The sequence below is a fragment of the Castanea sativa genome, chromosome 10 (assembly GCF_040712315.1).
Source record: "Castanea sativa cultivar Marrone di Chiusa Pesio chromosome 10, ASM4071231v1".
NCBI lineage: Eukaryota > Viridiplantae > Streptophyta > Magnoliopsida > Fagales > Fagaceae > Castanea > Castanea sativa.
The window spans coordinates 28,105,076-28,120,052 of NC_134022.1; the positions used below are offsets into that span (position 1 = coordinate 28,105,076).

At 36.9% G+C, this 14,977-nt stretch overlaps 1 protein-coding gene across 2 annotated transcripts in view; it reads left to right on the top strand.

Moving 5' to 3' along the window:
* LOC142613099 (uncharacterized) overlaps nt 1-14,977 on the top strand; it is a 43,075-nt gene that overhangs the window by 19,763 nt on the left and 8,335 nt on the right. For both annotated transcript variants that reach the window (XM_075785294.1, XM_075785295.1), the window contains 19 exons: nt 1,817-1,940; nt 4,107-4,202; nt 4,314-4,385; nt 5,209-5,346; nt 5,601-5,754; nt 5,902-6,269; nt 7,016-7,479; nt 7,576-7,920; nt 8,859-9,083; nt 9,872-9,962; nt 10,104-10,181; nt 10,282-10,572; nt 10,697-10,894; nt 11,184-11,672; nt 12,459-12,620; nt 12,869-13,198; nt 13,278-13,360; nt 13,495-13,599; nt 14,738-14,966. In XM_075785294.1, the coding sequence (XP_075641409.1) occupies nt 1,817-1,940; nt 4,107-4,202; nt 4,314-4,385; nt 5,209-5,346; nt 5,601-5,754; nt 5,902-6,269; nt 7,016-7,479; nt 7,576-7,920; nt 8,859-9,083; nt 9,872-9,962; nt 10,104-10,181; nt 10,282-10,572; nt 10,697-10,894; nt 11,184-11,672; nt 12,459-12,620; nt 12,869-13,198; nt 13,278-13,360; nt 13,495-13,599; nt 14,738-14,966 (4,042 nt within the window). The remainder of the gene's footprint in view (nt 1-1,816; nt 1,941-4,106; nt 4,203-4,313; nt 4,386-5,208; nt 5,347-5,600; nt 5,755-5,901; nt 6,270-7,015; nt 7,480-7,575; nt 7,921-8,858; nt 9,084-9,871; nt 9,963-10,103; nt 10,182-10,281; nt 10,573-10,696; nt 10,895-11,183; nt 11,673-12,458; nt 12,621-12,868; nt 13,199-13,277; nt 13,361-13,494; nt 13,600-14,737; nt 14,967-14,977) is intronic.

Sequence of the window (14,977 nt, forward strand, 5' to 3'; positions counted from 1 at the left end):
ATGAAAAGAGCAATCATCAAAATTGCCACTTCCAAGATAGCTTATCACCCCCCACCCCTGTTGGCAGCTTTGTATAATTATGATCTAAAATTGAGTACACTCTCCCCTCCTAATCATGAAAATCTCTATGAAAATGCAAATTCCAACTTCTCACTATCCCCTGCGATGGGGGATCCAACACATTTGAAGTGGCAATCAAACAGATCAGGATATAGATTTTTTAAAGGAAGTTGGTCACTCCAAGGATCATACCAAAACCGTATATGATTGCCCTCACGAACCACCAAAACTACATCTGGGAGAAAATATTAATATTTTGAAAATCCCATTGTTAGATTACACTTTCTATTTGTTTTAACACGCATGTTGAACTTCATGTCAATCGAACGTTTTTTACTATTTGATTTATAAAATCATGTTCTATGTATGATTCTTAAAATACAAAAAATATGAAATTTAGACATTTTATAAATGACATGGTTATTGATATACAATCATCTTGATATTTTGCAATCCTTGAAGGTATAAGGAGAGATCTCCTGATCAGTTGCAATCTTTGTTGATCCGTACCTTGTTTGATTGGTCTCGGGCATAGGACTTTACACATTTTACTTCCATTTTGGGGTTCCAAAACTCTTTAGGATCTTTTTTCTAATTGTTTGTAAATTTTTAAATACTCTGTGTTCATCATCGTGAACATGAAGTATTTCTCGTTTTCAATAAAACTTTGTTACTTATTAAAAAAAAAGAAACTGAAAAAAACTGAAGGTACAAGGAGATAATGTAATTAAATGGTGGATTTGTCAAAAAACTGATCGAATACAATGTTATTTAGTGGTGTAATGTTGACAAAAGTTATATCAGGTTTAACTTGAACTTGACTTTCACACACAAAAGCACTAGTTTGTTCTTTACTCCTATATATTTAGTTCTTTTAGGTGGGTGTGTTGCCCTAATCCATCTCTCTGGTTGGGCTGGCATATACATGCTTTGGTTAGGGGTAGATTGATTGAAATTTTAAAAGCCTGAGCAATCAAGGTAGGGGTAAAGAGGTTCCTAGAAGGGTGTCTTTTTCTTATGGACAGCTGCTTGGGGTGGGATTCTCATAATAGATAACCTGTTAAGAAGAACTTGCCTCTTGTTAATTGGTGTTGCCTATGTGGTGTGAGGAGGAAACTGTGGATCATTTATTACTACATTGCAAGTTTGTCCATACCTTGAGGATTGAAGTCTTCTACTTGTTTGGGGTTCAGTGGGTGATGCTGAAGACAATAGTCTCTCTACTTTCTACATGGTGGAATTGGTTGGGCATTCATTCTTCCAATGTTTGGAATATGGTACCGACATGTCTTATATGGTTAACTTGGAAGGAACACAATGCCTGGACATTTGAGGACACTGAAAGAACTGTGGACCTATTGAAGTCTTTACTAACTAGGACTTTGTTTGAGTGGTCTCGTATTTGGGGTTTTATGCATTGTACTTCTTTGCTTGGTTTCATTAATTCTATTAGCTTTTCCCTTTGATCTGTTTGCATCCATTTTTTTGTAGTGAGTTTACTATCGTAAACTCATTGTACTTCTCTCATCAAAAAAGTTTTTATTACCTATCAAAAGAAGAAGAAGAGGTTTTTTATTTAATTGTGCTGGACTTATGCCTGTCTTGTTGCCCTGTTATAGCTAGACATTGGATGAGGACCCCAAGTAAGTCAAGTTGAATCAGTAACTACAGAAAATTATCAATTAATTGATCATATTGATGATGGCAATGCCTAATTGTGCAGAGGTGAATATGATTATGTTCTTCTATTGTGCAGTTGCATGCAAAGAGCAAAGTATGACATTGGAGAAGAGGCGGTTCATCGATTTTCATTATCTGCTGAAGATAAAGCAACCCTTGAATTAGTTGAATGGGTAGATAGTGCCTTCAGAAGAGCTTCTGTATGATTCAGATCATCAACTTTTAACTATAAATTTAATGCTTTCATATATTACTGGTATATCTACAAATTGTTATTTTCTTTTCATTTTGTACTTTGAACCAGTCAGTTGTATTTTGTTCATCATCGTGAATAGGATGTACTTTTTTTAATGAAATTATCTGTTACCTATCAAAAAAATAAATTAAAACATCAGAGGTTCTTATAGCCGCTAAGTTGTGGATGGTATCACTGAAGGTAGGAAGTGAAATCTATGATGGTAATCATTGTTATTGTGTGATTTCATTGCCTTTGGCATTTCAGACTGTTGCATTTTGTTGCTGTTAATTGTTCAAAGAATTTAGGTGCCCAACTATGTATGAATTATTTGAGGATGCTGTTGGGAGCATCTTTCGAAGAAAGGGGGATTTGGAACTTAATCATAGAACATGTGGAATGAAGATTGGGTGGTTGGAAGAAGATTTGTTTGTCAAAGGAAGATTTACTCTCTTGAAGAGTCTTCTTTCTAGTTTGCCTATGTATGTTATGCATTTGTTCACCATTCCTACTTATGTGGCAAATAGAATTGAGAAGTTGTTGAGGTATCTCCTTTTTTTTTGGGGGGGGGGTTGTCTGAGAGATGACTTTAAGTTTCATCTGGTGGGATGGAATACTTTGTGTTCTCCATTGAAAGATGGAGCATTAGGGGTGTGAGGAAATTGGGAACTTCAGTCAAGCACAACTGGGGATATGGTTATGGTGCTTTGAAGAGGAGGAAAACCATCTTTGGAGAAGTGTGATTGGTGTAAACTATGGGGACGAATGGGGGTGTTGGATAGCAGAGAATGTTAGAGATCCCATGGGTGTGGTTATTGAAGAGTATAAGAGCAGGATGGGACAGCTTTGACAGCTACACTAGTCATGGTTGGCGATGGAAGCAGGGTTGGACTTCGACAGGATATTTGGTGTGCTGACTTTGCATTGATAGAATTGTTTCCATAGTTCTTGATTGTGGTTGATAGAGAGGCTTATATGAAATAGCTGGAGGGACTCCATGAAATATTAGATTTCTGTGGTTTTAGTGATTGGGAATTGGAGTCGGTTGAATTTTTTTTGGTATCTTGTATTCTAATATTCCATGTGGAGATGCCAGAGATCATCTGAAATGGTGTTTGAAAGGTAATGGGATGTTTGATGTCAAATCCTACTTAAAGTTCTTTGTGGTTCTAATGGTACAAATTTTCCATGAAGGAGCATAGGGTGAACTTAGGTACCAAAGAGAGTTGCTTTCTTCACCTGGTCAGCAGCATGATGGAGGATTCTGATAGGGAAGAATCTAATAAAAAGAAGCATGGGGTTGGTAAATTGTTGTTGTATGTGCAGATGCACTACTGAAATAGTGGACCATTTGTTACTTCATTGCTGGTTGCTACTGAGCTGTGGTCTTTTACTTTTTCCTTGTTCAAAATACAATGGGTGATCCCTAAGGGAGTGATAGATGTTTTATTTGGTTGGTGTAGTGGATTTAGCAAGAATAGAAACTCTTTTGCGTGGAAGTCTGCCCCTCTTTGTTTTATGTGGACAGTATGGAAGGAGAGGAATAACCAAAGAAAGTAACCATAAATAGTCAACTGGTCTAGAATTGAAATCTGGTTTCTTAAGAGATTTGTTTGAGTGGTTTGCATCATTGGCACTAATGATTTGAATTCTGTTTTAGACTTTATTCATTCACTTTCTCTTTAAATGTAATGATTGGTGTTTGTATTTTTATGAGTATTTTTTGTGCACTGCATAAAGTCCCCCCTCCCCCCCCTCCCTCCCTGAATAAAGTCAAAGTCATTACTTATAAAAAATGATATTTCTCTCTAATCATGCTATATATGCAATACTAATGTTTTAGCATATATTAAGTGTTGGATTTCTCTGTATTGTGATATTTGATGTCTTCTTGTTGAGTACTGATGTTTAGTTCTGTATGAATCTTGTCTTGGTTGCAATTTTCCTCTCATATGTGAAATGATGTTTGCCCATGGTTTTTTGTGCAGTGAGTTTAACATCGTAAACTCATTGTTCTTTTCTTATCAATAAAGCTTTGATTACCTATCAAAAAAGAAGAAGAAGAAAGATGTTTGCCCATGGTTTCTTTAGTCTCTTAAAAAAGGGATACATTTTTATTTTATTTTTCTAGGTAGAAGATGTAGTGTCTCGTGCTGCTGATGGGACTTCTGCAGTACAAGATCTAGATTTTGCCTCTTTACGCTCCCAATTAGGTCCTTTGGCTGCAGTAAGTGCCCGTAATATTAATCTCTATTCTCCTATTCTCAAATTCTGTGAAAGTTAATATTTAAATATCTTCCATGTGCTTATCGGCTGATGTGTGTGTATTTTTTGCCAGATTCTTCTTTGCATAGACATTGCCGCTACTTCTGCAAGGTCTGCAAAGATGTCCCAACAGCTTTTGAATAAGGTAATGCTCACCACCTGCAAACATGGACTTCTTACTTGGTGTGGCTGTAATCAAAAGAATGGTATATCTTTTTTCTTCAAGTAATCTTTGTCTTGGTTTTGAAGGATTATTTGAATTTCGAGTTCCCTAGCAAATAAGAGGAGTTATTTAAAAAATTGTCAAGGAATTTTCACATATTCTTTTTGATAGAATGTTAGTGACACCTGTTTCATACTACTTCTTTAACTTTTCTGAGAATTTAATGATGTGAAGAATATAGTGGAAATTCCTTTCTCTTCATTTTTTGTTTTTTAAATTATGGGTGATTCCTGTTGATCCCGTACCAAAATTTTCTTTTACCATTAATTTGTTACTTTCCCTACACAAAGCCTATCCCATAAACCTTTTCAGCATGCAACATTCCTTTCTTCAGTACAAAGTTTGTATGCAAGAATAAGCATATGTTTTTTTGGGAAGAAATAATTTTCCTTCATTGTTATCATCTGTCAGTAATGACTTTGTTTACTTGTACCAAAAATAATGTCTTCATTGTCATCCCTTAGTCTTCTTTAGACTTTCTAGATTTTTCAAGCTTGAGATTGTAATTCTTTAGGAGTAGGCCAATTTTCATTTTGTGTTCTGATCTATCCTCTCGTTTGAATAAAATTATTTTTACTGCATCTGCCACATACTGAGCTTTGTTAGTTTCCCAGTATCAATAACTTTTTAAAATGTCCTTAAATTTGTCTTTTGAAGGTTTTAGCCATAGTTTTTTTTCCCCTACAAGATAGATGTTGCCTTGTGGCGTGGTTCTACTGTATGCATTGACTTGTATCATATGCAGGCGCAAGTTATGTTGTCAGAGATATATCCAGGAGGTGCTCCAAAGATGGGCTCCACTTACTGGGATCAAATCCTTGAAGTTGGAGTGATTACTGTTTCACGGCGTGTCCTCAAGCGTTTACATGAGTTCTTGGAACAGGTAGAAGTTTATCTTTTATGTATTTTATTTTATTTTATGATGGAGAAGGAGTTCTTGTTAATATTGGTGTAGTTCTATATCTGAAGACTTATTCATAATTCCAGTTAATTGACTGAGGCAATGAGAATCTGTGGAGAGAACTTTATCCTTACCTATGTCAATGGTCTTAAATTTGCCTTAGAAACTTTTACAAAAAAAGTAAGCAAGAAGATACTTACTTGGTTATTGATCTTGCTTTGTGGTCTGCTCTGCAGGATAGCCCTCCTGTCCTTCAGGCCCTTTTGTCTGGGGAAATGATCTTTTCTTTGTCTAAGGAGTCCCACCGACAGGGACAAAGGGAACGCGCTCTTGCAATGCTACATCAGATGATTGAAGATGCTCACAGGGGCAAGCGGCAGTTTTTAAGTGGTACCTTTTTCTTTTTGGGGGAGGGCATATTATGGACTACCAGTATTTCCTTCTTTTTGGACATCTATTTTTTGACAGGTGGAGCTATGGGTTACACTTACTTTTTATTCCATGGCTTTAATGTGCCTTTATCCTGTAAAATTGCAGGTAAGCTTCATAATCTTGCAAGAGCAGTTGCTGATGAAGAAACAGAACCTAATTTTTCGAAAGGGGAAGCCCCATCATCTGATCGAAAGATTCTCTCCAATACTGACAAGGATGGTGTTCTTGGGCTTGGGTTAAGAGCTGTCAGACAGATACCCTTAAGCTCAATGGCTGGGGAAACTGGTGCACAACCTGTTATTTATGATCTAAAAGATACTGGGAAGAGGTTGTTTGGTTCTCTAAGTACCAAGGCCACAACGTATCTATCACAATTTATTCTCCATATTGCTGCAATTGGTGACATTGTTGACGGGACTGATACAACTCATGATTTCAATTTTTTTTCCCTTGTGTTTGAATGGCCTAAGGATGTAAGATATTTTATTTCTTGCATTGAAGATTATCTTTGTTGTTTTGCTTATATATATAGATAGCTTCCACATCAATTGTAAGTTAACTTTTTGGAGAATGGAGTCTGGAAGCCTTATGGAGTGACACATCACTTTGGAACCGGGGAATATGTCCCGATGTGTCTATGCTCAACATTTACTTGTGTAATAGCCAACCAAAATACAAGCTTCTATAAAATGTTATATGATGAGCAATAACAGAGCACACAAAAGACTGAATTATTGGAACCATACCTTTTGACGTGCCCATCACACATGTTAATCAAGTTAAATATATGCCTATTTAATTTTTTTCATTTCATGATAATTATTAAGAAAACACAATTCAATGGTCCTTATGGATGAGGGTAATAGTGATAAATTTGGGGAATGCCCTCTAATTTAATCATGAATGTTTTTGATTCTTACTAATTTTGTTAAATACTTCATATTACAAATAAATATATTAAAAGTCAGCTAATTATTCAATCGCAGTATTGATAGGTTAAGTTTATATTTCCAATTAATATAATTAGCATATTAATTGTATAAATCATGCATAAAGTGATTATCTATATGAAATGATCAATCTGACTTGAACTTCAGCAAGGACAGGTAGGAACTAAGGTTCTTATTTACAAGATTATCTTTCAGCAACCCTCAATAACCTTATCTTTCTTTTCGACGTGATCATGCCTATGCTCATGTATTATTGTGGTATTTTGCAGCTTTTAACTCGTCTGGTCTTTGACCGAGGCAGCACTGATGCCGCTGGAAAGGTTGCTGAAATTATGGGTGCTGATTTTGTACATGAAGTGATTTCTGCATGTGTACCTCCAGTTTATCCTCCGCGGTCTGGCCATGGATGGGCGTGCATTCCTGTCATTCCTACCTGCCCCGAGAGTGGCTCTGAAAATAAACTACTCTCCCCTTCTTCTAAAGAAGCTAAACCTAATTGTTACCGTCGTTCCTCAGCGACCACCGGAATCCCTCTATACCCCCTCCAATTGGATATAGTAAAACATCTGGTTAAAATGTCTCCAGTGAGGGCTGTCTTAGCATGTGTTTTTGGGAGCAGTATATTGTACTCTGGCAGTGATTCTTCTATATCAGGCTCCTTAAATGATGGATTAGTTCAGGCACCTGATGCTGACAGGTTGTTTTATGAGTTTGCGCTTGATCAATCTGAGAGGTAAGATACATGCCCTAAGAGTAATTTACACCAAGTTACACCTATATCCGATGTGCATTATGGTTATCTAGTTTAAGCTTGTAATTTGATGTCCAGGTTCCCAACTTTAAATCGATGGATACAAATGCAAACTAACCTTCATCGAGTCTCAGAATTTGCTGTAGCAACCAAGCAAACATCTGATCATACCAAGCGTAAACCTGAAGCAACATCTGCTATTAAGAGACTCCGTGAGCATGACAATGATACTGAGTCAGAAATCGATGACATTGTTAGCAGCACTAATGTTTCAACTGCTTTGCAAGACTTCAATGGTCAAGGGGATGCAGCTCCTGATCTTTGGCGTGATTCTTCAAAATCTGAGTTAGCTGAACTTGATAATACAGTTTTTCTTTCTTTTGATTGGGAGAATGAAGAACCCTATGAGAAAGCTGTTGAACGGTATCAGTGCTTATTGTTTTTTATTTCTGCATCCCTTACTATATATTGATGGTTATCTTGTGTAGTTTTTCCACTTGTCTTCTTTGGTCATCTTTGTTCTGGTGTTGCAAGTTGCATATGATTTTTTAAGTTTGCTTCATCCTGATATACTTGTTTGAAATGTAATCAACACCAGGATTGCTTGGATATTTCAGCTATTAAATCTGGTAATTGTGGTACTTAATTATGATTTGATAATATGAGAAATAAGAAAATAAAAAGGAACAAATAAAGATGCATCAAATCTTAGATCTTAATCAGAACTTTCTGTACAGATTGTGAATTTCATTTTAAGCCTCTAGGAAGTTTATACGTTGAAGTTTCCAGTTTTCTCAGGGCATATTGGTGAGAAAACATGTGGATGCTAATAGTTTTTAACATGACAAATAAACAAAATGAGTACTTCTCCTACCAAGTTTTCCTCTTAACATAGTTTTCGTATTGTTATTGGGTTTTTTTTTTTTTTGTTTGTTTGTTTGTTTGTGTTTTTTGTTTTGGGGTGGGGGTTGGGGGCTTTACAAGGCCATTGTTGTCATGTTTGAAAATTTTTAGTGTTTATAGTTGTTTTTATCACTACTTTTAGTAATATTTGTTAGAATTATGTTTAAATGATTAAATTCACAATTTCCTAACAACTCAAACATTTGGGACATTTGGTAATTTAACATAGTATCAGAGCATAAGATCCTAATTTTGATCACTGACTTTACTCTATCTCCCATTTAAAATGTTAAAAATCCCACATTTTAGGCCCCACTTATTGAGGAGTTTAGGCCCACACGTGAAGGGGGAGTGTTAGAATTATGATTAAATTATTAGATTCATCATTTCCAAACAGCTTAAGCTTTTGGGACAATCAGGAATTTAAAAATATTCTTGGCCCTCGTTATCTTTAATAGGTTGATTGATGAAGGAAAACTAATGGATGCTCTTGCACTTTCGGATCGCTTTCTACGTAATGGAGCCTCGGACTGTTTACTTCAGCTACTCATTGAACGTGGGGAAGAGAATCATTCAATCTCTGGACAGCCTCCAGGATATGGGGGCCACAACATCTGGAGCAATAGTTGGCAGTATTGCCTGCGGTTGAAGGACAAACAACTGGCTGCTAGACTTGCCCTCAAGTATGTATGGGTGTTTTCCATTAATTTGGTAAATGCTTGCTTAAATTTTGGAATACACCTAGATAATTGTTTATGGCCAGCTTCTCTTTTTGATTTTGTTATTCAAATGTGAAGCAGTTCTTTTTTTATTCTTTCTCCTTGTTAGCCCTTGCCATCTGATATTTAAGTATTTAAAACTGCTACTCTGTTAGTGTCTGCTTGATATACATTTTTGGTCCACATCCTGGCCACTTAAGCATTTACTTAAGCATTTAGGGTTATTAGTTTCGAACATAGTACCAGAGCTAACCCCAAGGAGTAACACAATTGGCTGGAGATGACGCTTCTTGTATTTAAGGTCTCCCGTTAAAGACTTAAAGTTTCCCCTTCCTCCACCCTTGCGGCTGAAAACTCACTTATCCAAAAAAAAAAAAAAAGTACCAGAGGTTGGTTTGTTTAAAAGGTCTAGACTCTAGTGGTCGAACCTATGGTTGGGAGCCTACTTGTTTAAGATTTGGTTTTGGTGTTTGTTTTTGTTTCTGTTGCCATTATGGGTCTGTGTGTGTGCGCGTGCGCACATGTCTATCCTTTTTTTATCCTTTCCTCCCATTCCTTTATGATCTTTGCCTTTTGTTCTACATCACATTTTACAACTGGCAAACCTTTCTTACAATATAGCACTCTCATTGTATCTTCTGTTCTACACCATTGATGGGGATATACAATATACTTGCATTTATGATGATTTCTGTGAGATACGTTATGCGTCTACCTGTAAGTTGAATCTTAAGACTCACATTTTATTCCAGGTATATGCACAGATGGGAGCTTGATGCTGCTTTGGATGTTTTGACCATGTGCAGTTGCCACCTGCCACAAAGCGATCCACTTAGGAATGAGGTACTGGCTTGTTTTTTATTTGTTTCATTGTATTTTATTTATTGTAAATTGTTGTGTTGATTCGTTTGCATGAAGCTTGGTATGTTACCGGTATGCTGGTGTTAAATTTTCTTTGGTAACATAATTTTTTTGGTTGCTTAGGTCTTGCATATGAAACAAGCTTTACAGAGGTACAGCCACATATTAAGTGCAGATGATCATCATAGCAGCTGGCAAGAGGTTGTTATTCTCTCCTGTTTCTGGATTAAGATGAAAAGTATGGAATAAGTGGTACTTTCCTGCTAGGAATTATTTCTCCCTAATACTCTTTAAATTGCAGGTTGAAGCAGAATGTAAGGAAGATCCTGAGGGCTTGGCACTTAGACTAGCTGGAAAGGGAGCTGTTTCTGCTGCTTTAGAAGTGGCTGAAAGTGCTGGATTATCTATAGACTTGCGGAGAGAACTTAAGGGCCGGCAACTTGTGAAGCTTCTCACTGCAGACCCTCTAAATGGTGGAGGTCCAGCAGAAGCTTCTCGGTTTCTTTCTTCACTACGTGACTCTGATGATGCTCTACCAGTTGCCATGGGTGCAATGCAGTTGCTACCCAATTTACGGTCAAAGCAACTTCTTGTAACTACTTGTTGCCCTTTATTTTGTAGATGTGATTGGATTACATTCCTTTTTTTTTTTCATTGATTTGGTTATAGAAATTTTGTGTTCCTTCATTATGACTTTCTTTTGTGCCCTTTCGAAGGTTCACTTTTTTTTGAAGCGAAGAGAAGGAAATCTCTCAGATGTTGAGGTTTTACGGCTTAACTCATGGGCCTTGGGTCTTCGTGTTTTGGCTGCCTTGCCTTTGCCGTGGCAACAAAGATGTTCTTCATTGCATGAGCACCCTCATTTGATACTGGAGGTGCTTCTGATGAGAAAACAACTGCAATCTGCTGCTCTGGTATTGTAATTCTTACTTGGACAACTTCTTAGATGCCTTAACTAACATGCGTTTTTCTTATAAATGAATAGATTGATAATGCCTTTTGTTTTCCCCTATATATATATATATATATATATGTATGTATGTATGTATGTATGTATTTGCTTACAACAAGTGGGGTGGGGGCATTTGAGCTCAGGTTCTGTCCATGGGAAAACTGGGCAGTTCCTTTGTGCCACAAGGCTTTTGGCAAATTCTTTTCCTCTGTTACTTATTTACATTATGTTTGGATTATATTTGTTAACAGATTCTTAAAGAATTTCCTGTGTTGAGAGACAACAATATAATTATTGCATATGCTGCAAAGGCTATGGCTGTCAGTATTAGCTCTCCCCCTAGAGAACATCGGATATCTGTTTCAGGAGCAAGACCAAGGCAGAAAACAAAGGCAGGCATTCCTCCGAGGTCATCTTTTACTAGCAGTCTAAGTAACTTGCAAAAAGAGGCTCGCAGAGCTTTTTCTTGGGCGCCACGAAATACTGGAGACAAGGCGGCTCCAAAAGATGCTTATCGTAAAAGAAAGAGTTCTGGTTTGACTTCGTCTGAAAAAGTTGCTTGGGAGGCTATGACTGGAATTCAAGAGGATCGTGTTTCGTCATATCCTGCAGATGGGCAAGAACGGCTTCCTTCTGTTTCAATTGCCGAGGAATGGATGCTGACAGGTGATGCAATTAAGGACGAATCTGTTCGGGCATCTCACAAATATGAAAGTGCCCCTGACATTACCCTATTTAAGGTATGCTAGTGAAAGTTGTGAAACATGTTTGTTGCATATGTTGGAAGCTTAGCATTGTGTAGTATTATATAAATTATCAATTTAGTGCTGGAACTGTTGCAGGTGGGTAGTTGATTAATATAAATCTATACTGGGATGAGCATTAGTCAAAATAATCAGAATGAATTATGGATGCATATAACTCATTGCACAAGTGAGAGATTATCTATCTCAAGCTCAAATAGGAGCATGCCGCTAATCCTATCCAGGAGTTCATCTTTGGGGCTCATGGTTGGATGGGTCAGGCCTCCATGTTTAGTGTGTTTGGGATTTTGGGCGTATTATTAAGTATATATGTTTTATACTACTGGTGCAACACAAACTAGCAGATAAGAGATGTTTCTACTCTTTGTATGTGAGGTTTTAGTGCAGTAATTAGGTTAAATCATGCATGATTTTGCTTAAACTATAGCTCTGATGTATGTTAGAATTTTCTGTCCAAATTTTGAATTAATATAAATACAAGGTGGAAGAGAATTATGAGAAGTTGTTACCGATAAAAAAAGAAGAGAATTATGAGAAGTTGGGGCTTATTTATTTGTTGAAAGATTCGATATTTGAATTTTCTCTCTTCTGTGGAAGCATAACAACACACAGATACAATATATTAAAGTGGCTTCTCTTGGCCATGGAGTGTGCATACTGTGAATTATGGTTTAATTCTTATGTGGTGATTTTTTTACAAATGATTTTTATTTTATGCATGCTGCTGTGAGTCTGCTGAAGGTTTGGGTATTCTATTTATAGGCACTGCTTTGTCTGTGTTCTGATGAGTCGGTGTCTGCCAAAAGTGCCCTGGACTTGTGTATTAATCAGATGAAGAGTGTGTTGAGCTCCCAACAGTTGCCTGAGAATGCGTCCATGGAAACAATTGGTCGTGCATATCATGCCACAGAGACAATTGTACAGGTATTATTTTTGCCAAGCCTCTGTAATGCATATTATATGAAACAATGTTTTTATTTTTATTTATTTAATTTAAAATATTGCTATTTTTGTGTATCATATGTCACATGTTAAAAATCCAAGGTCAAAATAGCCAATAGCATGCATTTTTGCTTTCCTTACATGCAGATAGTTATGACATCATAGTTCAGTTGCCTTTACATGTGATTAGTTTGTAATGCTCTTGAGTGATATGACATGTTGAATCCCAGGGGCTACTATATTGTAAATCCGTGCTGAGAAAGCTTACAGGGAGTACTGAAATCTCCAGCAATTCTGATAGAAATAGGGATGCTGATGATGCATCCTCTGATGCTGGTAGCTCCAGTGTGGGCAGTCAGTTCACAGATGAATTATCTGAAGTTCTCTCACAGGTGGAGATCTGGCTAGGACGTGCTGAACTGCTTCAAAGCCTTTTGGGATCAGGGATTGCTGTGTCTCTTGATGATATTGCTGATAAGGAGTCATCTGAACGTCTCCGTGACCGGTTGAGTGTAAAGGAGCGATACAGCATGGCTGTATATACTTGTAAAAAGTGTAAGGTAAATATAGTGTCCAGGCATTGTGGTTTATACTGCTGGTCTTTAGATTGAGCTTATGTATATTTTTGGATTCTCCCAGATTGATGTTTTCCCTGTGTGGAATGCTTGGGGACATGCTTTGATACGGATGGAGCACTATGCTCAAGCTCGGGTGAAGTTTAAGTATGTCAAATTTATTCAGATAGTTGCTCAATAAATTAGCAACATCTAAGTTCTCTCTCTCTCTCTCTCTCATATTCTTCTAAAGTGGGATGCAGAGTGGTCTTATTCTTTAATGCCTATTCAATTGCTTTCAGGCAAGCTCTTCAATTGTATAAGAGTGATGCTGCACCTGTCATTTTAGAGATTATTAATACAATCGAAGGAGGTCCACCAGTTGATGTTTCAGCAGTTCGTTCCATGTAAGATAACATGTAGCTTTTATGTCAGAATTCCTATATTTATTGCCACAATAAATTTCTATTAGAGTTGTTGAACTAGTAGCTGAATCAATGTTGGCTTAAGATCCATGATAGGCTAGGTTTTAATTTATAGGAGGTCTACAGCCTCTGCTAAGAGATTGGACCTTGCTGCGATGGCAAGTGCCTTCAATGTGTTGTGGCTTCAAGTCTGGGAGTTTGTCTCTCCAAAATTTGAGAGTAAGGTTGCCTACCAACCACCTCTCCCAAAATTTTCAGAAGTGGGGAGCTTTGTGCATTGTACTACAGCCTCTGCTATTGACAGTGTTGCCTTGATAGTTTCTGAAAATTTTGTATTTTGGATATTCTAATACAATATCAATGACTACTTATAAAAAAGGGAAAAAAAAAATACAACATCAATGACTGTAAAAAAGAACACGTAATTTGTTGGACTTACAATAGGTCACCTATAACTACTGCCATTAGCTATCAATTATCATGCGCACATACACTTCAGACTATAAGAACCTATAAACTTTGATCTGTTTGGATTTCTTGGATAAGAAGATAGGCAGAGAACTTGATTGTGCTCAGCACTTTCCCATTGCTGTATAAACTAAAAAAAAAAAAATCAACTTCCCAACTCTTAATCCCAACTGGATGGGGTGGGTTGCATGAAACCTTTTTTGCCATGGAAGCCCTGTTTTTGATGATGAAGAAGCATTTTGAGTGTGAAATGTTAAGCACGGTATCTCTTTGAACTCCTACCACTAAAGATCATGAACCAATGTTGATGAAGATTTGAAGTGGTATCTTTAATTGTCTGCATCAAATTCAACTATATCTTTTAGCACCATTACTCTTTGAGAATTACTGTTTACCAGAATGTTGAAAGATGTTGTGTTCCTTAGTCCTGCACCAGGTTATGCGTGTTGAATCCTTTTGGTTATGTTTCTAAAAGACCTGCCATTCTGATATAATATTAGTGGTATACTGTGCATTGAATATCACCTTTTAGTTGTGAACAGGCAGGAGTACATATAAGCTAGTCAAGCCTAAATTTCTACAAAAAAAAAAAGATACAATTTTTAGATGCTAGTCATTGCATATGATCTGACTGATGCAACTTATACTGCAGGTATGAGCATTTGGCTAAAAGTGCACCGACGATACTGGATGATTCTCTTTCTGCTGATTCATATCTCAATGTTCTATACATGCCATCCACCTTTCCACGTTCAGAGAGATCTAGGCGGGCTCAGGAATCTGAAAATAATAATTCCTCCCTCAGTTCAGAATTTGAAGATGGACCTCACAGCAATCTTGACAGTGTTCGATATGTTGAATGTGTGAACTATTTACAAGACGTGAGCTTCAT